The sequence below is a fragment of the Salvia hispanica genome, chromosome 3, assembly GCF_029641045.1.
Source record: "Salvia hispanica isolate PSC_SH4W2 chromosome 3, Shi_PSC_v1, whole genome shotgun sequence".
NCBI classification, from domain to species: domain Eukaryota; kingdom Viridiplantae; phylum Streptophyta; class Magnoliopsida; order Lamiales; family Lamiaceae; genus Salvia; species Salvia hispanica.
In genome coordinates this window covers 32,467,894-32,492,553 of record NC_142694.1, presented here as the reverse complement: position 1 = coordinate 32,492,553, position 24,660 = coordinate 32,467,894, and the positions used below count along the sequence as shown (strand labels likewise).

At 36.4% G+C, this 24,660-nt stretch overlaps 5 protein-coding genes across 7 annotated transcripts; 1 reads left to right on the top strand and 4 right to left on the bottom strand.

Annotated features, from left to right (window-relative positions):
• The first annotated feature begins 4,357 nt into the window (after positions 1-4,357).
• Positions 4,358-6,449, top strand: LOC125214555 (E3 ubiquitin-protein ligase RSL1-like). Its single transcript, XM_048115629.2, has 2 exons — positions 4,358-5,184; positions 6,115-6,449. The coding sequence occupies exons 1-2, from the start codon at positions 4,547-4,549 to the stop codon at positions 6,296-6,298; spliced, it is 822 nt and encodes a 273-aa protein (XP_047971586.1). The 5' UTR covers positions 4,358-4,546; the 3' UTR covers positions 6,299-6,449.
• A 593-nt stretch (positions 6,450-7,042) lies between these two features.
• On the bottom strand, positions 7,043-12,393 carry LOC125209783 (DNA replication licensing factor MCM4-like). The gene is made up of 18 exons (XM_089068205.1): positions 12,247-12,393; positions 11,374-12,006; positions 11,149-11,277; positions 10,966-11,047; positions 10,659-10,791; positions 10,501-10,572; positions 10,279-10,404; positions 10,084-10,197; positions 9,785-9,997; positions 9,603-9,701; positions 9,187-9,347; positions 8,840-8,936; positions 8,594-8,755; positions 8,393-8,473; positions 8,238-8,316; positions 7,857-7,993; positions 7,699-7,758; positions 7,043-7,370 (listed from the first exon to the last, which is right to left on the bottom strand). The coding sequence occupies exons 1-18, from the start codon at positions 12,281-12,283 to the stop codon at positions 7,296-7,298; spliced, it is 2,490 nt and encodes an 829-aa protein (XP_088924331.1). The 5' UTR covers positions 12,284-12,393; the 3' UTR covers positions 7,043-7,295.
• A 974-nt stretch (positions 12,394-13,367) lies between these two features.
• On the bottom strand, positions 13,368-15,628 carry LOC125212477 (mitochondrial import inner membrane translocase subunit TIM14-1-like). Of its 2 annotated transcripts, XM_048112660.2 has the most exons (3): positions 15,495-15,628; positions 14,630-14,808; positions 13,368-13,813 (listed from the first exon to the last, which is right to left on the bottom strand). In XM_048112660.2, the coding sequence occupies exons 1-3, from the start codon at positions 15,495-15,497 to the stop codon at positions 13,654-13,656; spliced, it is 342 nt and encodes a 113-aa protein (XP_047968617.1). In that variant the 5' UTR covers positions 15,498-15,628; the 3' UTR covers positions 13,368-13,653. The 2 variants fall into 2 exon arrangements, with proteins under 2 accessions (XP_047968617.1, XP_088923611.1); XM_089067485.1 differs by lacking the exon at positions 15,495-15,628 and having other exon boundaries at positions 14,630-14,814.
• Positions 15,629-16,410: 782 nt separating this feature from the next.
• LOC125212433 (uncharacterized) lies at positions 16,411-19,458 on the bottom strand. Its single transcript, XM_048112605.2, has 6 exons — positions 19,200-19,458; positions 18,769-18,829; positions 17,816-17,929; positions 17,611-17,709; positions 16,974-17,099; positions 16,411-16,721 (listed from the first exon to the last, which is right to left on the bottom strand). Exons 1-6 carry the CDS (start codon positions 19,314-19,316, stop codon positions 16,576-16,578), a joined length of 663 nt encoding a protein of 220 aa, XP_047968562.1. The 5' UTR covers positions 19,317-19,458; the 3' UTR covers positions 16,411-16,575.
• Positions 19,459-19,829: 371 nt separating this feature from the next.
• LOC125208936 (protein IQ-DOMAIN 2-like) lies at positions 19,830-23,457 on the bottom strand. Of its 2 annotated transcripts, none has more exons than XM_048108470.2 (6): positions 23,231-23,457; positions 22,771-22,857; positions 22,353-22,658; positions 21,305-21,526; positions 20,977-21,096; positions 19,830-20,853 (listed from the first exon to the last, which is right to left on the bottom strand). In XM_048108470.2, the coding sequence occupies exons 2-6, from the start codon at positions 22,825-22,827 to the stop codon at positions 20,173-20,175; spliced, it is 1,386 nt and encodes a 461-aa protein (XP_047964427.1). In that variant the 5' UTR covers positions 22,828-22,857; positions 23,231-23,457; the 3' UTR covers positions 19,830-20,172. The 2 variants fall into 2 exon arrangements, with proteins under 2 accessions (XP_047964427.1, XP_047964426.1); XM_048108469.2 differs by having other exon boundaries at positions 23,258-23,457.
• Positions 23,458-24,660: the final 1,203 nt, after the last annotated feature.

Below are 24,660 nucleotides of genomic sequence, written 5' to 3'. Positions count from 1 at the left end.
ATCGAACACTCAATTAAATTGGGTCCCAACATCCACTACAATATTTATTTATTACACACTCAAACACTTTTTTCTTAAAACATGTGTCCGACTCAATCGGGACTTCTAAAACGGGACGAAGGGAGTAGCTTTTCTATAACAGCACCCCCTGCCATGGCTTTGAGTACAGCAGGGGATCCAAACCCAAATTAAAATTCTACTCAGACAACACTCCCTTTGGTCATTAAACTGAAATAATTGATATAGTACGATTTTTGGTGGATGTCCTTAAATGCATACATTTTCTACTTGTGTTGTGTGAACATTCACTGCACACATTGCAATTGCATGGACATTGGAAATTTTCCTTTCAACTTTCCTTTCTTTCTTTACCACAATTTCTCACCGAACTTTATCAATTATTGGTACCATTCTATACGTGTCTACCTACAATTACATTTTTTATTTTAACTCGATATTTAAAGTGAAGGTCTCGATGGGAAAAAAATAAAGATTTTGGTTTTATTGTCATAACCTTTTTAATTCAGAAGCTTGATAGTTGCCTTCGAATTTTCTAAACTAAGTTGAGCACGTACTGGCGTGCTCTATTGTTATAGGACATTGTTGCAGTGGTTGAATACAGGGACGGATCCACCTTAACATAAGGTGGGGCAAATGCCCCTCCTCAAATATTTTTAACATATGCTATTTTTTCAATATTGCATTTCTTTTTTTTGAAATTTCTTTATATTTGCCCGTTCTCAAATTCTTAAATTTCCCTTGCATATAATTTTACCCCGTCCATTTATAATCTTGGATCCGTCCCTGGTTGAATATGTTGTGATTTCACGTTGCAGCGTGTAAGACCATGCATGTAACATTCCTTAGTCAAGTACCGAAGAATTGAATAAATAATACTCCCTCTGTCCATGAAATGTTATCTAAGTTTAACTTGGCATGGGTTTTAAGAAATGTGAAGAAAATTGAGTTGAAAAAGTTAGTGGAATGAGGATCTCAATTTTATATAGTATTAGTTTTATAATAAAATGGGAGTATAAAGAGTTAGTGGAACGTGAAGTCCATTTACCAAAAATAGAAAGAAAAAAAAATAGCAAAGTGTACATCTTTTCACGGACAGACCGAAATGACAAAAATGGACAACATTTTACGGACGGAGTGAATATCATTTTGGAATATGCTGTTTGCATGTAACCTACTATGGTAGTACAACATTTTACAAAAGTAAGTGCTAAACATACATCAAATTGACATTGTTTACTTTTTAATTTGATAAACGAGTAAGGAGTATTACAGACTAGGCTAGACCACTTAATTGTCCGATTAAAGTTTGTCATGGGATATTTATTTTAATTTTTTAGTGCTTGGTGTTTAAGTGTTATGAATGCGCTCAAAATCAAGTGAATGGTAGTGTAAGTGTTCCATAAATCGTTGTATTGAGGAGTTTTTCATACTAAGCCTTTGGTTATATTTTCACTTATAATTCTTAATTGATTTAAAAATATGGATATCGCTATGCTTATAATAATGATGCGAGGCCCAGTCTGCGGATTATATTTAATACGATCAAAAATATTAATAATATTTATAAATGGGGGTGTAAATAAGCATATGCATTATTTTCTAATACTAGTATAATTAACTTTTAGAAAGGGGAGATAAATATTACTCCATACAAACAAGTCATAACCTTCCATAAATTAAAACGTAGAATAAGACTAACAAGACACGCCACTAGATTCTTAAGTGAATTATAGGCTGGATGATGGTATCATAGTAAAGGATGTGACAGGCCACGTATTTTTCTGATAAATACTATACCTACAATATATAGTAAGTATGCATTAAATTTCAATTCTAATTTCTGATACATACATTTAATTGTTTATGAATGTTTTAGGTAAATGTGATTTTTTAAGTATTGATCAAATTGGGAGTCATAAGAAATTAATATCCATGTGCAAAAGGTCAGAATAGATAAGATTGTCTATTTATTTTCCTAATATACCATTATTCTTGACTCATTCATGAGAAAAGTCTACGTTTTATCATCCTTTATTTATTTTGAGCTTTTACACTAGTTTCATTAGTCACTTATTATTCTTAATTTCAAATTAATCATATCATTTCCAACTAACTAAAGTACTTTAGCTCTACATTGACAAACAAACTAATTATTATGCCATATGTAAACATGCTAATTTTGTGAAAAGAAGAAAATAAATGATACTACTACTACTACTGATTTACATCTTTATTTAATAATACTATTAATTTAATAGAGATATTATAAGATCTCAAATGTACTGATAAATTTTCCAAATCCCAGCTCCCCAGGATCCCAACACTTATAAATAAATGGGATAATAATTGTGCGCGCGAATTGATATTTTTTTCTTATACTAAGATTCTAAAGTGTCCCGATGCAATCCAAAACAGTCTTCGTGGGAGTGGTTTGCTGCGCCTGGAAGCAACATTCGGTTCGAAAATAAGACGAAGATCTTTCACATCAACGTTATAAAGCTCTAAAAGTTCAAATCAAAATAATGTTCAATTCAGAAACAAGGTGAAAACCATATGTATCAATAATATACAACCCACGGTTAGATATATTTAGGCTTTAGCAGTTACTCTTAAAATGCGATAATTAAATTAAAAAAGCGTAGAAAATAACAATACAAAAACGATATTTATTGTTTCAAAAATCCTAAGATAATTGTTATACTGGTAATTAAAGTTGGAGGGAAAAACAAGTAAATAGAAAATGACTTTGGGTAAAAAAGAAGTAGTCATGGCTTATTGGGCACGTCACCACTGCCGCAAGATTTCATGGAAAAAGACAGGAAACAATATATATGCTTCCTCTACTTTTCATAGCTTTATTAATATTTTAGCTAATAAAGCTATAAAAGTTTGAAATTGGATTGATTTAGGAAAGTAGATGTGTTTATGGGAATTACATTTTCCTACAATTGGTAAAAAAGAAAGAATCACTACATTTAACTTTAATCTTTGAATCAGTATTTTGTTTAACTTTTTTTACATCAAGATAATTGAAATAATGGAAATTTCTCTCCATCAATGTTAATGATAAAATGCTACACAATTATTAAAAAGGTTGTTCTCTAACTAATACTAGGTCGGTTACTATCCTACAAACAATCTAAATATCAAAATAAATTTGCATACAAATTTTATTTTCTCAATAATAAAACGCAACCCACCTTTAAAAGTTTAAGTCTCCTCGAATGCATGTTAAAAGCAATCCAGATATCACAATAAAATTGCATACAAATTTTTTGTCCAATACAATGGGCAAAGCCTTATGGAATAACTAGCTAAATAAAATGTACTACTTCAGCTTATAAAAGTGTCTAAATTTCCCATTTTCGAATGCATTCTACTTTATGCTTTCAATTTATTTAGCATAAAAAAACAAATATCGTCGCACGATAACAAATGTGACCATTTCTCAGTTGTTGAAGTTTAATAATAGCATTATTTTCCTGATTTTCAATATACTTTTTTACCACGATTGATTGTAACAATTTTCGGCTGCTAAAAAATCTTGATTCGGAACTAGACCGGTAGAACTAATATCCAATTTCAGTCCATCCCAAAAGAATAACTTATAATTTGAAACCGAAACATGCAATCCAATTCCGATCAGAACCGGCGATTCTCATTTAACAATGCATCCGCACATTGTAGTACACAAAATTTAATTCCAAACAAAAAGGAATGCATCGTATATTATTATATACAATCCGACTCCAAACAAAAGGGACGATTCAGATTTAACCATACATCTACATATTACTTCTTCCGTCGGTGAATAGAAGTCTTGTTTTTTCATTTTAGTCCGCCAGCAAATAGAAATCCCGATTCACTTTTACAATAAATAATACTCCCTTCGTTTTCAAAGAATATGCACTTTGTGTCGACACGGACTTTAATGCAAAATCGGAAAAGTAAGAGTGGTAGAGAGAAAAATAATTAAAGTATTATTAGTGGAGAATGAGTCACACCTTAATAGAAAAAAAAGAGTTCCTAGAATTGGAAAGTGCATATTCTTGTTGGACGGACTAAAAATAAAAGAGTGCATATTCTTGTGGAACGGAGAGAGTAATAAGGTCTCACATTCCACTAACTTATTCCACTCGCATTTTATTTAAAACTAATACTAGTATATAAAATTGAGACTCATATTTCAATGACTTTTTTCTTATATTTCTTAATATTTTTAAAAATTTGTAACCCTAAAAAATAAGACTCCAAATATAGAACGGTGGGAGTATACACTACTTCCAATCCCCTTTGGACAACAAAGACAAAATGATCTGAAGAATACGCAATTGCAAACAAGCTCTAATATTCATGGGAAATTGTAAAAAGAAAAGCCAAAAAAGGCAAAATCAGAAGAAAAAGTAGCTTAAGCTTAGAGTAGAAAACTTGACACCAGCATCATCTTATTAAACATCTCTCTGAGCTCCTCACACATGGCTGCAGCAGTTGCTACACTTACACCACCCTAAAACCCTAACCAAAAATGGGAAACACTCTGCAAAAGCTCCCCCAATCCTCGCAGCAGCAGGAATTACAGCTCCACAATCAAAATGCTCATGCAAAGCCGCCTCAATTGGAATCGGAGGAAGGCGAATTCACCTGCGAAATCTGCATCGAGCCGGCGTCGGAGAGGCTCCGCAACGCCGGGAGGTGCTCGCACCCCTTCTGCACCGACTGCGCGGCCAGGTACGTCCGCGCGAAGCTCGACGACGGCGGCGCGGTGGGGGAGATCGCCTGCCCCGCGATCGGCTGCGGCGAGGCGCTGGAGCCGGCGGCGTGGGTGGGGAAGGAGCTGTTCGTGCGGTGGTGCGACGCGCTGTGCGAGGCGGCGATTATGGGGGAGGAGAGGTGCTACTGCCCGTACCGGAGCTGCAACGTGCTGATCGTGAACGAGTGCGGCGGAATTGTGCGGAAATCGCGGTGCCCTAACTGCAGGAGGACCTTCTGCTTCGAGTGCAAGCGAGTTTGGCACGCAGGGTTTGGGTGCGAGGAGAGCGCCGAGGCTAGGGATCGGAATGATTTGGCGTTTGGGAGGCTGGTGGAGCAGAACAAGTGGAGGAGGTGCCCTCGCTGTAGGCATTTCGTCGAATTGGCGGAAGGTTGCAGGATCGTCAAATGCAGGTACTCTGTTTTTTTTTTTCTTCTTTTTTTTTTTTTTTACTATATTTTTTTGGGGGGGAAATGATCTTGTGAAGAATTCGATTTACATTTTTGTTTGATCACGTTGATTCTAGTTTCGATTTTTGAGGTATGCGTAGAGTGATTGCGATTGATCAAATGAAGCGTAGTTTTGGATTTTGATCGAATTTGAGTGAATTTGTTTCCAAATTTGTTGTTTGTTGAGGAGTTGTGCACGCAATGATTTTGAGATGAACTCTTTAAAGATAGTTAATCTTTTTTGGAATTTGGAGACTTGTGCTTCCATCAACTGCATTTTCCTCGTATCAAATTCAAAACTGAGTCGAAAATTGATGTTTTTTCAAGAAAACTTAGGTAAATTGTGGGATTGTAAACGAGATGGAGAAGTGATTATTGTTTGTGATGCTTCAGTTATTCCTTGGGCTCGAGTTCTTGCCTAGTTTTCAAAAATTAGTCGAAAATTGATGTTTTTTCAAGAAAACGTAGGTAGATTGCGGGCTTGTAAACAAGATGGAGAAGCGATCATTGTTTGTGATGCTTCAATCATTCCTAGGGCTCGAGTTCTTGCCTAATTTTCAAAAACTAGTCGAAAATTGATGTTTTTTCAAGAAAACGTAGGTAGACTGTGGGATTGTAAACGAGATGGAGAAGCAATCATTGTTTGTGATGCTTCAATCATTCCTAGGGCTCGAGTTCTTGCCTAATTTTCAAAAACTAGTCGAAAATTGATGTTTTTTCAAGAAAAACGTAGGAAGATTGTGGGCTTGTAAACAAAATACCGTTGTTTGTGATCCTTCAATCATCCCCTGAGCTCGAATTCTCGTCTCGAATTGATGATTGCCAAGTAAATGTAGAGGTATATTGTAAGGTTTGCAAACAAGATGGAGAGGTGACGATTTTATTGTGGTGCAGATGTGGGATTAGCTTCTGCTACAAGTGTGGGAAGCAGGTTCACCAGCACTGGTGTCACTGCGACCGGACCTCGCTGTGCTGCGAATGGTGCTTCAGAGTTTCCATACTCGTCATTTTCATCATCTTCGCCTTCTTCCTCTTGTCGTGGGAGACCCGAACCCGCAAGTTAACTCCTACCACATGATATACTTCCTACCAAGGTGATATTTTGTACAGGTTTATTCCATGAATGTGGATATAATATGGTGAAATTAACCAAAACCCATGAGAGTTACATTGGATGTTATCAGTTTTATCACTATATAAACATGAATATATATATTTCTTGACTCGAATGTCCTGTTCCATTGACTTTATGAGAGTGATTAGCATTTACTATAGCAATGAATTTTCCAACTTGCATTTAAATTAATGTCATCGATGCTTATTTAGAATTAGGTAATTGTTGGGGAGTACTACATAATTTAAAAACTGAGTAAATGAACTTTAAATAAAGAAGACTTCACTATGGTGGCCCAATGATGCAGATAATACACATGTAAACAAAAAAAAATTAAAATTAATATCAGTAATGAGCAAAAAATTGTGTAAAATCAATGAAGAGCTTGGGCAAAACTTAGGAGAATTATTCTTGATTCGAATAAATTGTGATTTTTCACCTTAAAATGAAGTGGGTGGACTTGCAATCTTATGTTGACTTGAGGATTAGAATAAAGAGCCAAATATTATTTCTCTCCCTTCTCTCTCTCACACACACACACCAGCATAATACGAGGATACAATACGAGGTTAAATGGGAAATCAATCAATCATATTCTAACTCGGTACTCTAAGCAATCATTATTCTATACAAAAACAATTTAGGCCCCAATTAAATATTTTTACAACTACAATATAATAGATTACTTTATCCGCTTAAAACACCATCTTCCAAACAATATTTTCCAAATATTCATTAAAATTCATGTCGAACCGAAAATATTCACTCATCAAATATAAAGAGATTAATTTTGGTGGTCTCTTCCTTGGGGTTTTTTTGTAACTAAAACATCACTGAATAGTGATAACTGACCACATTGTCTCTCAGTTAGGAACTCATTTTTAAAAAGAAAGCTAACAATCTGCAAAAAACTTAAATAGGAGTAGAATTTACATAAGAATAAGAGCAGTGAACTGACTTTCTAAATTCTCTTAACAGAATCACCGTGAACAGCAAGGAAGCCTTCAGCTGAAAGAGTCGACAAAGCAGTTCGAAGCTGCCAAAAAAAACACGCAAAATGTTCATTGCTTCCCTTTCACATAAGCCATGAATGAATTTACTCCCTCCATTCCATAAAAAAGCTAACTTGAAACGGAACGGGTTTTAATACGGAAATGATAATAGTAAGAGAGAGAAAGGGAAAATATCGTAGAAGTAGTGTTAGTGATTGTGATGTGTCCACGTTATTAGTTGTGTTTAGTTGTTCAAAACTTTTCTTATTCAGAACCGTTTAATTTTAAGGGATAGACCAAAATGGCAAAACTAGTCCATTTTATGGGACGAAAGGAGTAATATAGATGAAAGAGAAAGAGAGAGAGACTCACATCACTAAGATGCACCTCAGCACCACCACCAAGATTCTGCTTCTTCAACTCTTCAAGTAACTGCGCATTACAATTCTCACAAAAATCAGCCAACGCCAGCTAATGATCTCATCTGTAACTTGAAGAAGTATTTGATTTAACTGTGAAATGTTACAAACCTCCATCATGCGAGCTGATGACCCTCCGATTGTCAACTTGTCCATGATGAGGCTGCGAGTGGCCGAAACCAGATTCTCCCGCCTCATTCTTTCACTTGCGGATACCCCCGTCGTGATCAGGTCCATATCGATGGTTCCTGTTCACATATACAACTAATGCCTCAATACTAGTGTAAATAACATGTAATGAATCTGAATCTGAATCTGAATCTGAATCTGAATCTGAATCTGAATCTGAATCTGAATCTGAATCGAATCCAACTACATTGGTGTTTATTTCTTCATTTAAAACAAGTCAGCCTTTGATCGAATAGCCTTGTGAGATGGGGGGAGAGGGAAAGAAATACTATGAAGAATCAAAATTGGGACTACAAGTATTACCTGTTGAATGGTCTGTTGCAGATTGCTGCATTGCCACCTCGAGAAGCCTAAACGCCTCGATTACATCTGACTTATTGACCTGCAAGTTCAAGTGCATAATCTTGGTAAATAATCAAGCACTTGAAGTTCTAATTACTGAAGAGAGCTTGACCAACCACTTCTGAGAAACGAATCCGGGCCAAGCCCTCACTAAGGCGTATCAAACTTTCAATTTGCCTTGGAGTTGCAGTTATGACCTGTAGTCATAAAATTTAAAACATTGAATCCTCGAGCTAGCTCAATATCCCTTAACATCAGGAAGCAAATAAACGTCCTAATTAGCTATATATCTTGAAAAAGTGAATGCAGTATATGACCTTTTTGCTGCTTCCTGGGAAATTTCCTCGTTTTCTCATCTCCACATACCCCCTTGTCAACTCCTCTGTAGCTTCATCTGATAATTGTGGGTGTATATGTTTTCGTGCATAGTTTATGTAAGCAGTCAAAGTTGGCAAGTCAATGACATCAAGCTGAGAGCTCTGAGAATGAAATGCAAAACCAAGTCGGATAAATGAGTCTCCAGAAAGATATACAGTAAAATGAGAGTGAGAGAAGGTACAAACATTAGGATTTTCAAAGTGTAATGCCACAATGTGCTTCGCCAGGCGTCTATCTGTCTCCTCATCAGCTTTGTCAAGAATTAAATAGATCAAATCAAACCTGGAAAACGAATCCAAGTGCGGCGTAGATAGTTTTAGTATCAATATTAAGCTATCATCCAAAATCTACGGATATAACACCAAAACTAATATCATTCCACATATCCCCATATATCTCATGAATTCTGAAAATGAAAGTAATTACTAGATTATCGAGTCTTGTGCTACTGAAATAGTTGGAATTTGTTTCCAGGACTTCATAAATAGTAACCTTGAAATACAACTGTACATCACATGTACTAAACCCTTACCTGGACATTAAAGTTGGAGGGAGGTGAATATTTTCAATCACTGACAAGCGAGGGTTATACCGCGAACCAATTGGGTTGGCGCAAGCGAGCACTGAAGTTCTTGCGTTTAGGGAAGCAATTATTCCTGCCTTTGCAATTGAAACAGTTTGCTGCTCCATCACCTGATGGCAAAAGCTTTAGTGAGTTCATATACCCTCCTACTTTACCTTAAGTAAATATCATCTACACCTAATATGCTTTAACCTCTTATCTTAATTGTGTCAGTGGTCTAATTGATGTTACGTTGGCAACATCAGTAACATTGTACAAGGCTACACGCATAAAAAACCAGACTATTGGCCCATATTGAACTATTATTGTTGTAGACTATCTTCTCTAAGTATGAACGCAATCAAAAAAGTGTACTTGATTCACACCTCATGTAACATGCTTCTAGCATTGTCAGACATTTTGTCAAATTCATCAATACAACAGATGCCTCTATCACTCAGAACCAAGGCTCCACTCTCCAGGACCTACAAAATCACATTCCAGGTGAAGTTCAATCCTTCCAGAGTTAGTTAATGAATATAGGTAATAGTTCTTGAAATTTACTTACGGTTTCACCAGTCTCAGGATCCTTGGCCACATAAGCAGTTAGCCCCACAGCAGAGCTTCCTCTCCCACTAGTGTATATACCACGAGGAGAGAGCTTATGAATGTACTGGAGAAGCTGCGATTTACTGGTTCCAGGATCCCCGACAAGGAGAATATTTATATCACCTCTGAAGCTAGCACCAGATGGCAGCTTCAATGCATTCCCTCCAAAAAGCTGAAGAGCCCCAGACAAAATGAGAAATACAAATATTGATAAACATCAAATTAATCACAAGACTATGCGTTGCTGTAATAATGCACCTGGCAAAGAAGGCCTCTCTTTACGTCATCCAACTCCCATATGTTTGGTGCCAAAGACCTAGTCAACCTCTCATATATATCAGGCTGTTTTGATAGTTCTTTTAATTGTTCCACCTGCAATATTCCATATAATATTAACCTCAAGAGAAGGAAAATATTAAATCTTTATTGTAAGTAAGGCGTTATTTAAAGTACACTAATTTCAGCTTTCTGAGTTGAATCATCGTCCCCTGTGCTTGCTTCGTTTTCAGTTTCCATTGGATCTTGTACATCCATTCTTGACTTATCCGTCGTCTTTAGATGAAGACAATCAATGTAAGTCTGAAACAAAAGAACTCGTTATTAACATGAAACATTGTATACACAAAAGTGGCAATATTCCAAATTATAGCATACACGAGATACAAAAGTGCATACCTTGAAGATTGACTTCACAGTCCTCTGTGCCTGACCAACTCTGACACTCATAGCCCTATATATTCCCGTAACCTAAAAGCAAAATAGCACCTCATGTCAGATTATATGATGAGATAATATAATATCAACATTGAGAACATAATTACATGCGACCTCACCTCTACTCTGTCGCCGGGCTTGCCAGCATCAACCAACTTGTCATGCATTAACAATGTCACAGTGTGTGGCGTTCCTCCATCCGGGATGTCATCTGGCGTCTCTTGGACTCTCACTACTTGCTTATCAGCAAATCTTTGTTTGATACATGAAAGCAAAAAAAGAGGTCAGCAAGGAAGAAGAGTAGATTACAAACATCCAAGTAAGATAATGTTGAGCTTCAACCATTTTAACCTGCTGGTGATTTCAATAATATTTTGTCATGAAAAAATCAACCAATCAGTAGTAGCAAATAAATTTGAGACACACCTGCACCTATTGTGAACAAGTGTCATGGAGTTCCTAGAGAGACATTCTTGCTTCGCACAAACTGTTGGCTCATTGATTCTTCCTGATAGATTCAAAATGTTAGAAAGTGAAAATCCAATAAGTCTACATGAATCGAAATCACACATGTCGTATGAAAAGTGAAAGGCCTAATCAAGCAATTACCTCTTTCAACAACAACTGGGTCAGAGTAATACCCACAGACCAAGCATCTAAAAACGGCTTCTCTGATTTCCGGTATAACGGAGCTACAACGAATAATCATCCCTTTCAAGGAAATCATCTTTTCAACATCTGACAAGAAGACCAAATAAATAAACTCAATGTTAATTGATCACCGGTAATGAATGGAAAAAAACATTAAAAGAAGATACAGATGCAAAAACTGACCAGAGGGGTTAAGATTTCTCATTGAAATTGAACTCTTAAGATTAAATATCCTGGCTTGTATGTGCTTCTCAAATAAAGGATTGATTCTCCCGACCATATCCATCAACACCATATCAAATATAGCCAACACCTCAAGAGGATACCTAACCATTTTAGTATACAGGTCGCTATCGTAATCATACACATCGTGTGCATCAACATCGATCGAATCACCTTCCATTTCAATTACATGATTAATCATTCTCATGTATTTCCCCTCAATTTGCTGAGGATCTTCCCTGAAATGCCTCAAGAACCTCAAAATCGCCGCATTAACATCTTGCACACTGATATTCGTACCCCAAACGTACACTGCCGGAGCATCATCCTCATTCCCTTCGCCAACATCGGAAGAAGGCGGCACGTCATCCGTCGAGGTCGGGGTGGCCGAGGACCTCCTAGCTCGGGCACGGCGTCTAGCGTTGCTAGAGGGCGTTGGAGTTGCCTGGGGTGTTCTGGCGCGTGAATCTGTCGGCATCGGCGACGGCGTGGCGTAGCTGGACTGACGGCCGCGTTTCCGGCGCGGGCGGTCTCCGGGAGACGACGCTGTGTTGCTGACTGGGCTCGTCGGCCAACCATCCGGAGACGACTGACCTGTACTTAGGCCAATTATCGCCCAATTTTAGGAAAAATCGTATTCCACGGATTAACAGTGGCGAAACCCTAACTCCGCCATTAGTAAAACTGAGCTTAACAGGCCGTGAATAAAAGTATATAGACATCTAAACAGATTTACCTCTACAGATCTCAAATTTCAACAGATTTACCACTACAGATTTAAACAAAATTGCAGCTAGAATACGGGGGGTTAAACATTAACGATTGAAAACATACCGTCGCGCGTGTTGACAGGAGAAGAATCGGAAGCCATGGCCTTCAGCTTGGCAACGAGGGCCGACTATGGTGATACAGATACTGAGAGCGAGAGAGAGAGAGAGAGAGAGTGAGTGAAGGGAGAGAGGGAAAGTGCCTAGTTGTTTGCAGCAAAATTGGCGGGAAATGGTAGATGGTAACTGTTCATTTGGCGCCAAGTGAGAAGGGGCGTAGTGTTTTGGGCTCTTTGTAGGGCTTCATCTTTATGAAATGGGTAATTCCATACACTAGCCCAGCCCATTAGTATTTAACCAGAAATTAAATACTCCACGAACGGGGTGTTCGGTTTGCAGATTGTATCGGGATTAAATTTGTAGTGTGTTTGGTTTATGAAATTCAACCCCACAACTCAATCCTAGATAGATAATCATGAGATAATTAGTCATAACTAACCTCTTATCACTAAAATAATTTCACAACTCAATCCTACATTATATCTTGTATTATTTTATCTTGAAAACGGAACACCACCAAAGTATAAATAATTCCTTAAACGATAAAGCTCCTTCCGCGGGTTGCCCATTGATGCTGCAGGCACCTTCCCCGCATGCGAGCCATTGGCCTTAGCCTACCACCACTTGCCCGTGCGTGCCACTCGCTCGTCTCGCCCAATGAGACGAAGAGTCGCATGATTGTGGCTAGCGTTTGGCAGTTTTATTTTTTATTTAAAATAAAAAATCACTCCATGAGTTAAGTAGAAAAAATTAAAATAAATATACATAAAAACAATATATAGCTTAGTGGTAGAAGTGGCTTCAAGCCCATATCGACCAACATTATCATTTTGCTCGTTTTATATTTGTTTCATTTCTTTTACCTATTTTACTGCTCCACTTTAAATAAGAATCTAATTGTGTAGATTTCCACATTTAAATGGATTCGTATTTTAATTAAAAAGTACAATATAATAGTACTATAAAATAACATTAAGTTTAAAACATGCCTTTATTGTGGGTAGATATACAGAAAAAGTTATATTTTGTGTAATTGGTAAAATAAGAGATAATTGAGAAAAAAGTACTTGAAATTGAAAAAGTTATATTATCGTACCTATGTTGCGCATGCTCTAACTCAGCTCACAATAAGAGGAAAAACAACTATAGAATCAGCACAATCCATTAATGTCCAACAATTTATTTTAATCCTCGAAAGCAACTAGGCAATTTTCTTCACTTATACACATTTGAGATTATAAATCATAGTACAAGGTTCAATGCAGTCGGTACCTACTCAAAGCATATCAAAGCTCTCAAAGAATATCTTTCTTTGTGTAATGAAATTGAGGAACATCTTCCCGCTGATGATCAAGTTTGGAGGGCAGGCACGAACTCGTACGGTCAAAACTTTGCCGGAGCCACAGGGTGAAGATTAAAAGGCTGAGTCGCCACCGCTCTTAGACTTCCCAAGCAATATGTCTTTAGCTTCATTGATCTTAGAAGCAAGGTAATGGCTTCCGCCTGCATCGGGATGATTTGCGACCATCACCTTCCTGTGCGCTTCCCTTACCTTATCTGGCTGAGTGCTTTCCCTAATCAAGAAAGTTAGCAAGTTAACACAGTAAAATATTGCACGGAATCCAGGTAGGAATATGTTAAACAGAAAACAGACGGAGAACTTTCACATGATAAATTATGTATTCACACTGACTGGGTAAAAGATGACAACCATGATCATGATAATTACTATATGCTTATCAATAGAATAAAAGCATATCAGGGTACCCGGTATCAACCTAAGTCATCCCAGATCATGAAATGATGTAAATAGCATATTTGAATCGTCAATAATGGAGAAAACCGGTATAAAAACTGAAATAGAATAAAGGACTACCAACATTAGAGTTATTCAGTCACTACCAACTTGCAGGCTCTAGCTCAACTGATTATTGGAGCTCACCACTCTCCAATGAACTACGTATATGATCACTTGTTTACAGTAGCTCAAGACAATTGAGAGAAACTGATTCATAGAATGAACAAGCCAGACCCAAATTCAAGAAAAAAAAGTCAAGAAAAGATCGAAAAAGTAAAAATCAGCTAGTTTTGACCTGGTTATATTCTGCCCAATTCTTACCACGGAACTTGCATACTAAAAAAAACATATTGAAAGGATAATAAATTATTACAAAAAGACTTGGTAGCCATATCAAGCTTGAATAGGCTTAATTCTATTCAGTTTCAAAAGAGTAACATCCTTATGAATCTATGATATGTAGCTGTGCAAGACTATATCCACAAAATTACTACTTGCGCTACAAAAAAAGAACAGCACGAGAAAAGACAGCATCAAAGTTCTATTACATAATATTCACTCCGCAATCAAACGAAGGAAAGTGTAGATTTACCTGACTCCAAGAATAAGTGATGCCTCCCTGCGAGTCATTTTTGGTTGGAAACCTCCCTCGTAGAATTTACGCATTCTGGCAGTCGGCGGCCTTGATTTGAATGCTTGCCATGCCTGAATACTATATTTACCTGCTAGAGCAGCAGTCGCAACAGCAATTCCCGCTATGAGTGGTGTGCTCTGCATAAGTCATCACTCGTCAGAATTCAGTTTCCAATCGGATGGGTAATGAATACAGAACAAACATCAATAATCAGCAAGCTATGAACAATAACCATCGAAAAAAATAAAATCACAATCGTGGCATCATGCTACTGCTACACGCGAAAATTGCCAACTTCTAATATGCTAAATATTTTTAATTCTGGATAAAAAAATTGTTGTTATTGTAGTTTCACATTACATCAGATTGGAAATAGAAGCAGTGTCTACATTATCCATTTAAGAGGGAACATAATTAATTTCCTGAACAGAATTCTTGGTGGTATGCTTTCAAATCACAAACTTTGTTACAATGAGATATTTTACCTTTCTTTTGCTACTCTTCTTAATAACACAACTAACTAGAAAGCTTACATTTATAGTTTGAATGAATATAATAGCAAAGGAAAAAGCTAAATGATATCCACAATCATGATAACAACGAACGCAATTTTTATTCAATTTTCAGAACGAAGGAGAGCAGCTAAACAATCACTTTAGGAGCTAAATTTATCGGCGGAAATCAAATGAATTACTAAAACCAACGAAACAATAATGCGGAATAGGATAAAAAGGCATAAGATTTGCGAAGAAAAGCCACACTTCATCATTTCACGTTCTTTAATCTATGAATACAAATCAAAATAAGAAGATGGAGCGCTCACCATTTCTGATTTTAACACGGCCTCAGAGATGAAAAATATGGGAATTCAACATTCATAAATGTTTCTCAGAGAATTAGGGTTCGTTAATTGTGATTGGGAATGAGGTCGGAAATGGACGAATTACTGAGGTCCTAAATTATATTGTCACGCGAGATGCACGTGACTTATTAGAAAACGAGCATTTTTGGTTTTCTTTTTGCTGTGTTTTGTTTAAAATTTAAATTTTTCTTAAAAAAATACTCCTACATTTATCTTTGATTATAAAAAAAATAATTTGTTACATAATGAACAAATAATATACTCTATCCGTCTCACAATAATATGCACTCTTTCATTTTTTTAATTCGTTCCACAAGAATATGCACTTTCTAATTTTGAACTATTTATGAGACTTATTCTCAACTAATAATACTTTATTTACTTTTTCTCTCTACCTCTCTCTTACTTTATTAATTTTGCATTAAAACTCATAACAAATCCAAAGTGCATAATTACATATATAAGGATTATTCTTAAATGACAACTTTGAAATTCAATCATCGACTCACTTAACTCACATTTTATTATAAAATCAATATAAAAAGTGAGTCACACATTCTACTAACTTTTCCAACCAACTTTTTTTACATTTTTTAAAACTCGTGTCCATAATAAGAGTGACAATCATTGTGAGACGGAAGGAGTACTTATTACCACAAATTTCATATACTTGTGTTCATTGTTTACTTATCGCACACGTTAACGTCCGGTCAACTACATGCCAATTATACTAGAAAATAAAATAAATTAGCTTGTTTATTGTAATCAATAGCAATAGCATACAAATCACACACAACTAACTAGTGATTTGATGTAGCATACACATATAAAAATACATAAACACACACACAAGTAAGGGAGTAATGTAAGCTGAAAATTGAAAAACGAGGCATTTGAGCCAAATACAATCATTAATCAAAATTATTCAATGATCATCACAACATAGTTATATGTAAGGTATAAACTTTATCTGAATGCTGTCACCAAGTTATTAATCTCATAAGCCATTAACAAACAGTACAAAATCTTGTCATTACATATTTCAAGATGAAGTTTCGTAGTTGAGATCCTCAAAAAGAGCCAGCAAATTCGTCTTGTATTCTTCAACTTCCTTGTACTCGCTGGAATCCGGGGTGCCCTTGATCACAGGTATCGCTCCAGCTTTATGTATAGCATCCACTGCTCCTTCTGCCGAATCTATACAGTGTCAGGAACGGGATGGCAATATGACATTTACGAAGCAACAAAATTGGTACGACAAAAATGTTTTTATTTAAGAATTTACAATGTTTATCTCCTGTGAGAAGTAATTGACTGTTCTGGTGCAGTATATGAGGAGAAGGAAACTGATATTTTAACGGGCTAATTTGGAATCGAATAAAATCAGGCGTTTCTGAACACGATCATACTAAACGAAGCAAACAATATTGTACATCTGACCTGACTTTGAGATGGCAACAAGAGCTTTCAGAGCTAGCCTTCGCGTGCGGTCATCTTTAGCACCCGCTAACATATCCACAAGCAACTGAGCTCCGCCTAATTCAACTATTTTCATTCTTCTTTTATCTGGTAACGAAAAGAGCATTATAAGCAATAAGCATGCATCCAAGATATCACCAACAACGTTATTTCATGTATCAGACAGATTGTAATAGACATCAGCACCCTTAAATCAGAACATGCTACTCTGGAGCTTACATGAGCTCTGTAAAAAGTCAAGCATACACACATTTTTGTCGGTGTCTTATTTTCGATTGTAGCTTTACTTGTTTTACTGTAACCTATTTTTCCTACTTTCACTTGTCTCCTTTTGTAAGGTTGCTTATGTACCTATCTTATTATTCTTTTATGAAATGGCTGGCTAAAACCTAATACATTGGGTCATATGATTCATAGAAGCAAGTGAGCATACTCTTATCAGGATTTAAGAGGAAGAACTACTGATTTTGAAATAAGTAATGACAACTCAATCCCGACGAGATCTTGTAACTCACACAACAGAAGGTTTTGCATTCATTTGACAAATCATAGAAGGATCAAACATGGTATTTATTGCGCCTGAAAGTTTAAGTATTACCATCTATTGAAAACCGTGCTAGTCTGGACGCCCCCATTCTTTTGAATAAAGGATCCTTCACTTGTAAAAGTTTAACAGACTGCTGCATCACATTTTCTCCTACAGACGTCCAATATCATAAACATTTGAGTCTTGAATTTTGATTCTTGATTCAAAAGGATGAAAAAACTACATTTGAAATTGCTATCCTTTTCAATAGACATACCCATGTAGGGGAATAAGTGGTAGCCGATGACAGTTGCAGTTCCAGCAAAAAATAGCTTCAATAGCCATCCGATTTTTCTTTCTGCATCCTGTTCTAGTGTTTTCTCATCTAGTACTGTAGAAAGTTAATTTGGTATCAGAATATACATTGAAATCAATGTTATCAATCTCGTATGGCGGCTTATGGCGCTTCGCCTAAAAACCGCCACAGGGATATGGTGTATTAGTATGGCGGATATGGCGGTCAATAATTAAATAAATAAAATAATACTTATATATTTATATATAATTCAATAATTAGAAAATAATAAAAATATAACATCTAAAACTCTTCAAACAATTAATAAAGCATAAAATACAACTCTAACTTCATGTTTCTTGCATAATTCCCCATTCCAAAATACAGAACACACGCAATGTTTTCAAATGGTGGATATGGCGGTGCTATGGCAGCGCCATGGTGCTATGGCGTTTCCACCACCGAACGTCATGCCATAGCGCCATATCCGCTATTTGATAACATTGATTGAAATACAGAAATCTAAATGAACTAACATATTTTGTATGACCGAAAATACGAATAGGTCTCACAGACTCAAACTTAAATGAGGAGCTCAGAAGAGCATACAAATACCTCCCACCTCAACCATCTCCCACACCGCACCAGACCGGCCAGATATGCACATGCCCACACACATACAAACACGTCCAGCTCCAACCATCTACCCAACCGTACCAGACCGACCAGATTTTCACACGCCCGGTCATATACAAATACACACACCACACAAACTACCTAGCACATACTCTTCTTTCTAGCTTACCAATCCATGTTAAGTGTATTTACAGCCCTGTTGATTATACAACAGGAAGAGTTCAGCATTTACCCAACTTAAATCCCCATTGAGAACTATAGACACAGAAGATCAAATGCAATAAGGAGACATCACCTACCTCTTTTATATGCTGATGAGAAATTCCGAGTCTGTATCACTGCATTCCTTCTGCATAAATGCTGCATTTTCATTGAGCAACAATATAATAAGAGGAAAAAAACAGATAATATAATAATAAGAAGAAATATATTAATTCATTCTTCCAAATTCCACAAACTGCTGAGTTTATTCAAATGATCCAGTTACAGTATAACAGACACTGAAATGAGAAAATAAAAGCCTTTTCACACTCAATAAAGGAAATCAGCTAAATTTCGGCCAAAGAGTGAGCATTAATCCGAAGAAGCAAAAACAGTACACTTCTCGATTGAAGAGCATTTCGAATCATGAATTGACGAATCCAATCCTCGATTAAGCTAAGGCAATCTCAGAACACTTCAACTAACAAAATACACACACATACAGAGGATAATTAAGCTGTACATGTACCTTCTGTCCAAAATCTGTTTGTGTGTTTCCCTTCTGCAATAATGAAAACCCGCGCTGCGTGGATTTGGGGCAACTGGCGATTGCTGTGGTGTAAAACAGCTTAGCAAATCGATCCATGGTCGCTAGCTTCGAACAAAGGTTAATGGCGGCGAATAGCTGCACTCACCATTTCCGATTTTAAAACGAATTCAAAGCTTCATCTTTCTGAATTCTTCTTCTCACTTTGGAGTATAAAGTATAAACCTTGTTTACGCCTATTTGTCATTTATTTGTAAATAAAATGAAAATGGTTTATAAAATCAGTAATTTAGTCAAATTTACAAAAAATTGCCTTGTCAATAATATCCCATGATTTATATACTTGTTTTTTTTTAATGAACTGCGCTTCATCGTCCACAATTTAGAATTCCAGCCAAATGAAACTACAAATCAGAATATGCATGTGTTGGCAAAATTACAATTTAATTAACGAGTCAATCTATCAAAATATATTTGAATCACAATTTTTTGTAAAAATATGGTGTTTTAGTATTGCCACTTCAGTTTCAATTTTGCCGAAATTATATTTCGTCACAAATCAGCTAGAAGGTCTAAGATTAATCATACATTTGAAGTAACTTATAAAGAAGATGAAGAAAAAGGCAGTACCACCATTAATACAATATCACATAGTACTACAATGCAAATATACATTAAATAGAAAAACTTTTAATAACACATAGTCCTAAATTTTTTGTAATCCTTTGTGGCTCCCAAACGAGACAAACCTAACAATGGTATAAAACAAAATAAATTTGTTGAAGACTGGATTCTAGATCAAGTCCACAAATACAATAAATAAACAACAATTTAATATCAATGCAGCATCAATAATCAAATATATATATATAAAATATGAAAACAACCTCCCACATTTCTTCTCTGGATTTCAGCTCCTTATTGCCATAGCATCCCTTAACGTGATCAGTTAAACTCATCCTCCATTGGCATTATCGTTCACTAAGGTGCTCGTGTCGACCTTTGGAGGGCCCGAATGTCGCCTAGCCCGGCCCGGTGAAGGCGGAAAAGAGAGCCGTTTCTTAGGAAAAGCAGTTGTTTCTTTCTCCACCATGCTGCCATATTCCATCCCCGAGGGACTTTGAGACTTCAACCTGGCCTTCGCGGAGCGAGTTGGTGTCATGTAACTCGGAATGGATGGAGAGCTATCCAAGCTCTCGTCGTCTCTAACTGAACCGGCTATGCTGTGCCTCCTCCTGTTCCTCTCTGATTGAACACTGAACACGCTCCTCGAGTCATCATCTTGGCTCATCATGCTCACCTTTGGGCTGGCGTTTCTCAGTTTTCGTGCAGCCAACGAAGGTACAGCCCTCGGAGAGGGAAGGTGGGTATGAGATGGTTTCTGACTAGCTGCTGGAGATGGATTATCTGAGTTTAGCTGATGGCGGGCGAAGGCCTTTGTGATTTCTCCTGCAGCAGTGGCAGTGGTGGAGCCTTTGATGGATGAACGATCACCGTTGAGATCTTTCCCTGCTGTGCTTTTCGTATCAAGAGGAGTAGCAGCCATCCATCGTTCCAGCCAGCTCCAGCCCCAGTGAGGATTTGTTGGGTCCATGAACAATAAGTTGTTCAATTTTGATGATTTCTTCCACGTTTGCTATTTTAAGGGACATTTTCTCAAGTTAATGCTGGATTTTTCTCACAGATGCCAACTTTATTAAAATGAAGGTAATTAGTAATCTTTTTTTTTTATATCTAGATTGCCATGTATAAGAAGTACCTGGTGAGTGTATGAATAAGCTAGAGCTCTTTCGCGTCTCATTGCTGCTTCGTATTTTTGGAGCAGGCTCGCCTCAGTTTCCTCTTTCGTTTGTGGACTATCATCCCATTCCTCCTCCATCTGCACCACCATTGAAGAGACTTTTAGTCACATGGATACAGAAACCTCAATGAAAATTTGGAAGAAGTAATCAAAGAACGCATATTACTCGTGTAAGCTAGATGATCTCTGATTAAGCTACTAGTCACATTTACAAGGATCAGGCTATCAGATATCAACATATGCTATGTTTCCACAAAGACATAAGTGCAGCAGTGAAGGAACTCACTTTCAAGCTATCCAGCTCTTTTACACGTCTCTGCAAGAGCTGTCTCTGCATCGCCCTGCTTTCATCCAACATTCTGGTTCTTCTTGATTGGATCTGAGATTGCAAGTGAGATAGAGTTTGCAAACATTTCAGAGTGCTTGATGTCTGGCGTTCTGCTGCTGGCCCGTCAACAAGTGACTTCAGTCTGACTAACCCTCTCAAAGCTCGTAATGCCCTCCTCGCCTAAAAGTAAGAACAGTTGGTGGTTATAGAGCTATGCAAGTACAGTCGATGAGGCAATGAAAAAGATCCGTAAGTCACAGTTATTGCCTCATCACTAAAATCTTCATCTCACCGAAATGCCTCGACCGAATATAAACATATCAGACAGTAATTTAGCATTTTAGCTAGTTAAATTATTTATCAGCTACAAACTAACAGAACTAACCAGATTCAGATTGAAGCCAAACAAATAAGCACGGATACGATCATATCCATGACTCACCTTCAGCAATCAAAACAGTCAAACTTTGAAAAAAAGGAGTATCAACTACTCAATTTGACCTCAGTACTATAGGTAGAAACATTCTTTAAATACTGAAGTTCAAATCAATCACTATCTTAGCAAGTTATTGATGAAGTAAAAAACAACTCAATTTGACCTCAAGTACATAGGTAGAAACATTCCTTAAATATTGAAGTTCAAATCAATCACTATCTTATCAAGTCATTGATGAAGTAAAAAACAGGCCAAATTTGCATTGCAGTTTACCATATCTGCATATCACAGGAATATCTAACCATATCACATAAATAATTTAGCTAGTTAAACCATTTTCAGGTACAAATTAACATAGCTAACCAGATTCATATTGAAGCCAGCAAATAAGCATAATCATACCCAGAATTCACCTTCAGCAATCTAAACAGTTAAATCTTGAAAAAAAGGGCTATCAACAGCTCAATTTGACCTCAGTACATAGGTATAAACTTTCCTTAAATATTGAAGTTCAAATCAATCACTATCTTATCAAGTCATCGATGAAGTAAAAGACATGGCAAAGCATACCAGGTAACCACGGAATGCTGTCTGAATTTTGAGTGCTGCAACTTCCTGCTGGTGTTTTTCAGAAACTCGAGTCACTGTTGGCAGTGGAACCACCTCTGGAGTAGCCTCCTCAGAAGCTATTTCCGCTTCAGAAGCTATAGCAGCAGAAACTGCAACAGAGTGAGCATGCTTCATCTGCTCATTCTCCACCTCTGTCGGTTGTGGGGGAGGATGAGAATTAGGAGCCTCAAAAGGCTCCGGATTTGGTGCATCCGAAACTGATTGCAGTTCATTCACAATTAATATCTTCTTCGATTTACTCGATCTCTGGAATCATGAACCACAGCAAAAATCAGAGGCATCAACAATCTCATCAAATTTTAGCAAACGATCAAACCATAATCTCATCATTCGAGCCAATCTTGGCTTCTTTCTTTACCTTGGAACGCAGGCCTAGAGCCTTCTTGACTGATGAAAACCAACCTCCTTTCGCCATCCTCCTATCACTCTTCAATGATCCCAAAATCTACCAAGCAAAGAAATCATTTTCAGGACTCAATTCTCCCCAAAAATCCTAAACATCATTATGCACAATCACAAACATAAAGTCAACATGCGCATGATTTCAAATCACTTCCTGAAAATGTGAAAATGCAAACCACTACCAAATGTTCAAAATGCAAAAAATCAAATTTCACCTAAATCAAATATGAACACACCTATCAAGTGTAAGCATCTAGATTCCATACATTGTCATCTCCACATACAACTTACTCCATTTCTACCTAATTCGCCAATTCGAAGCAACACATGATGAACACGCAAATGCGAAAGAAATCGAACATACAAATAACAAGAGAAATCATCCACATCAGTTAATTTCCAACCAATAATCTTACTTCAATTGCGGTTTCCAATCAAATCACCTGCAATGCGAAGCTTGTCAGATCTCAGATACCTACAGTCTCCTCACGATTGAGTCCATTCAGGTCCACTTCTCAAACACAAAATTTGAAACACGCAAAAGGAAAGATTTCTAGATTCAGTTTGAGGAGTTTGGGATGAGAGAGAGAGAGAGAGAGAGTGACAGAGCAGATCTTGCCAATTCAACGAACAAGTGCAGAATAACTAATTAGTTACCGAAATAAGAATTCACAGCTCCATTACTGTTTATCCATTGTGGGACCCACCCACTTTTTTTTATTCTTTTTTTAATTGCTCACCAAAATATCCGTGTACCGTATTAATCCCAAGGTTAAAATAATAATTTTTCTAATGACTTTTCGAAATTGAATGGCTATATTTCTAATTCAATGGTTTCCACTTTTCACAATAATAGAATATACAAAACGCAAAACCGTACTAATTAAATACTTATATTTGGAATTATGAGAGTGATGAAAAGCTAAGTTGAGAATAGGAATCCCATGGGCTATGTTGCAGTAGCTTATTTGTTTTTATATTGTTATAGTACTAGTTTGTTTGTTTTATTAATAGTCTACAACATACAAGAATTTAAATTTTCAAACTTGGATATTTTTCATGACATAGTTTTGGCCAACCAATTGGGGCCACATGTTATCATTATTTTAGCCCAATCTAATAAAGTGTTTAGTAAATACTTTGCAATTATTCATTATGTAATTATGAGAACATGTTCTAAACTTTCTCGAAGTGATATGCTTAACATTAACTACAATTGATTATTAGATTCCTTTAAATTTTACAGGTATGTAATATTATAGCATAATAATCACAGTTCAAATAATGATAAATTTGTAATTTTGATTAATGAAACATGAAAAATCAATTGACGATTAATAGGAGTACTATTTACATATATTAAAATATTGAACAAATTAATCAAATAAAATATTCCACAAGTTGCACTTAGTAATTTTTTTTAAAAAAGGTATATAGAGAGAAGTGAAGAATACACACTATTGCAGAAATAATTGTGAAGGGGTTTTGAAGCTAGCAACATGTAGCGTAGCGATTTCAATTTTAAAGTAGCATATAGTTGTATACAATATTAAATATCTTTGGTTGCAAAAACTGACTACACCGACACAATTTAAAGAGAGAGATAGTTGAATAATAACAAAGTTGGATGAAATATTATTGGTTACTAGTGGGAAGTTCTACCAACTAAAGTGTTATGAACATCAAAATGTAAAGCGACCAAATTTTGTGGACTAATCAAAAAAATATGGCATATTTTTCGCAGTCACATTTTTTTTTTGATATTATCCATTTTATCTCAATCCTAGAAAATACACCATTCTCATGTTAATAAAGATATATTTTTTTTTTTTTGCCTTAAGTTAAG

Coding starts and splice junctions, on each gene's coding strand:
- LOC125214555 (XM_048115629.2), top strand. CDS start 4,547: ATGGGAAACACTCTGCAAAAGCTCCCCCAATCCTCGCAGCAGCAGGAA. Junction 5,185..6,114: donor TGCAGGATCGTCAAATGCAG/GTACTCTGTTTT, acceptor ATTGTGGTGCAG/ATGTGGGATTAGCTTCTGCT.
- LOC125209783 (XM_089068205.1), bottom strand. CDS start 12,283: ATGGCTTCCGATTCTTCTCCTGTCAACACGCGCGACG. Junction 9,998..10,083: donor AGAGAGGCCTTCTTTGCCAG/GTGCATTATTAC, acceptor GGGGCTCTTCAG/CTTTTTGGAGGGAATGCATT. Junction 8,474..8,593: donor TCCCAGGAAGCAGCAAAAAG/GTCATATACTGC, acceptor TTATGACTACAG/GTCATAACTGCAACTCCAAG.
- LOC125212477 (XM_089067485.1), bottom strand. CDS start 14,814: ATGCAGAGCACACCACTCATAGCGGGAATTGCTGTTGCGACTGCTGCT. Junction 13,814..14,629: donor TCACTTATTCTTGGAGTCAG/GTAAATCTACAC, acceptor TTTCTTGATTAG/GGAAAGCACTCAGCCAGATA.
- LOC125212433 (XM_048112605.2), bottom strand. CDS start 19,316: ATGGATCGATTTGCTAAGCTGTTTTACACCACAGCAATCGCCAGTTGC. Junction 17,710..17,815: donor CCACTTATTCCCCTACATGG/GTATGTCTATTG, acceptor GGACGTCTGTAG/GAGAAAATGTGATGCAGCAG. Junction 16,722..16,973: donor TGTTGCCATCTCAAAGTCAG/GTCAGATGTACA, acceptor TAGATTCGGCAG/AAGGAGCAGTGGATGCTATA.
- LOC125208936 (XM_048108470.2), bottom strand. CDS start 22,827: ATGGCGAAAGGAGGTTGGTTTTCATCAGTCAAGAAGGCTCTAGGCCTG. Junction 22,659..22,770: donor CTCTAGGCCTGCGTTCCAAG/GTAAAGAAAGAA, acceptor TCATGATTCCAG/AGATCGAGTAAATCGAAGAA. Junction 21,097..21,304: donor AAGAGCTGGATAGCTTGAAA/GTGAGTTCCTTC, acceptor ATGGTGGTGCAG/ATGGAGGAGGAATGGGATGA.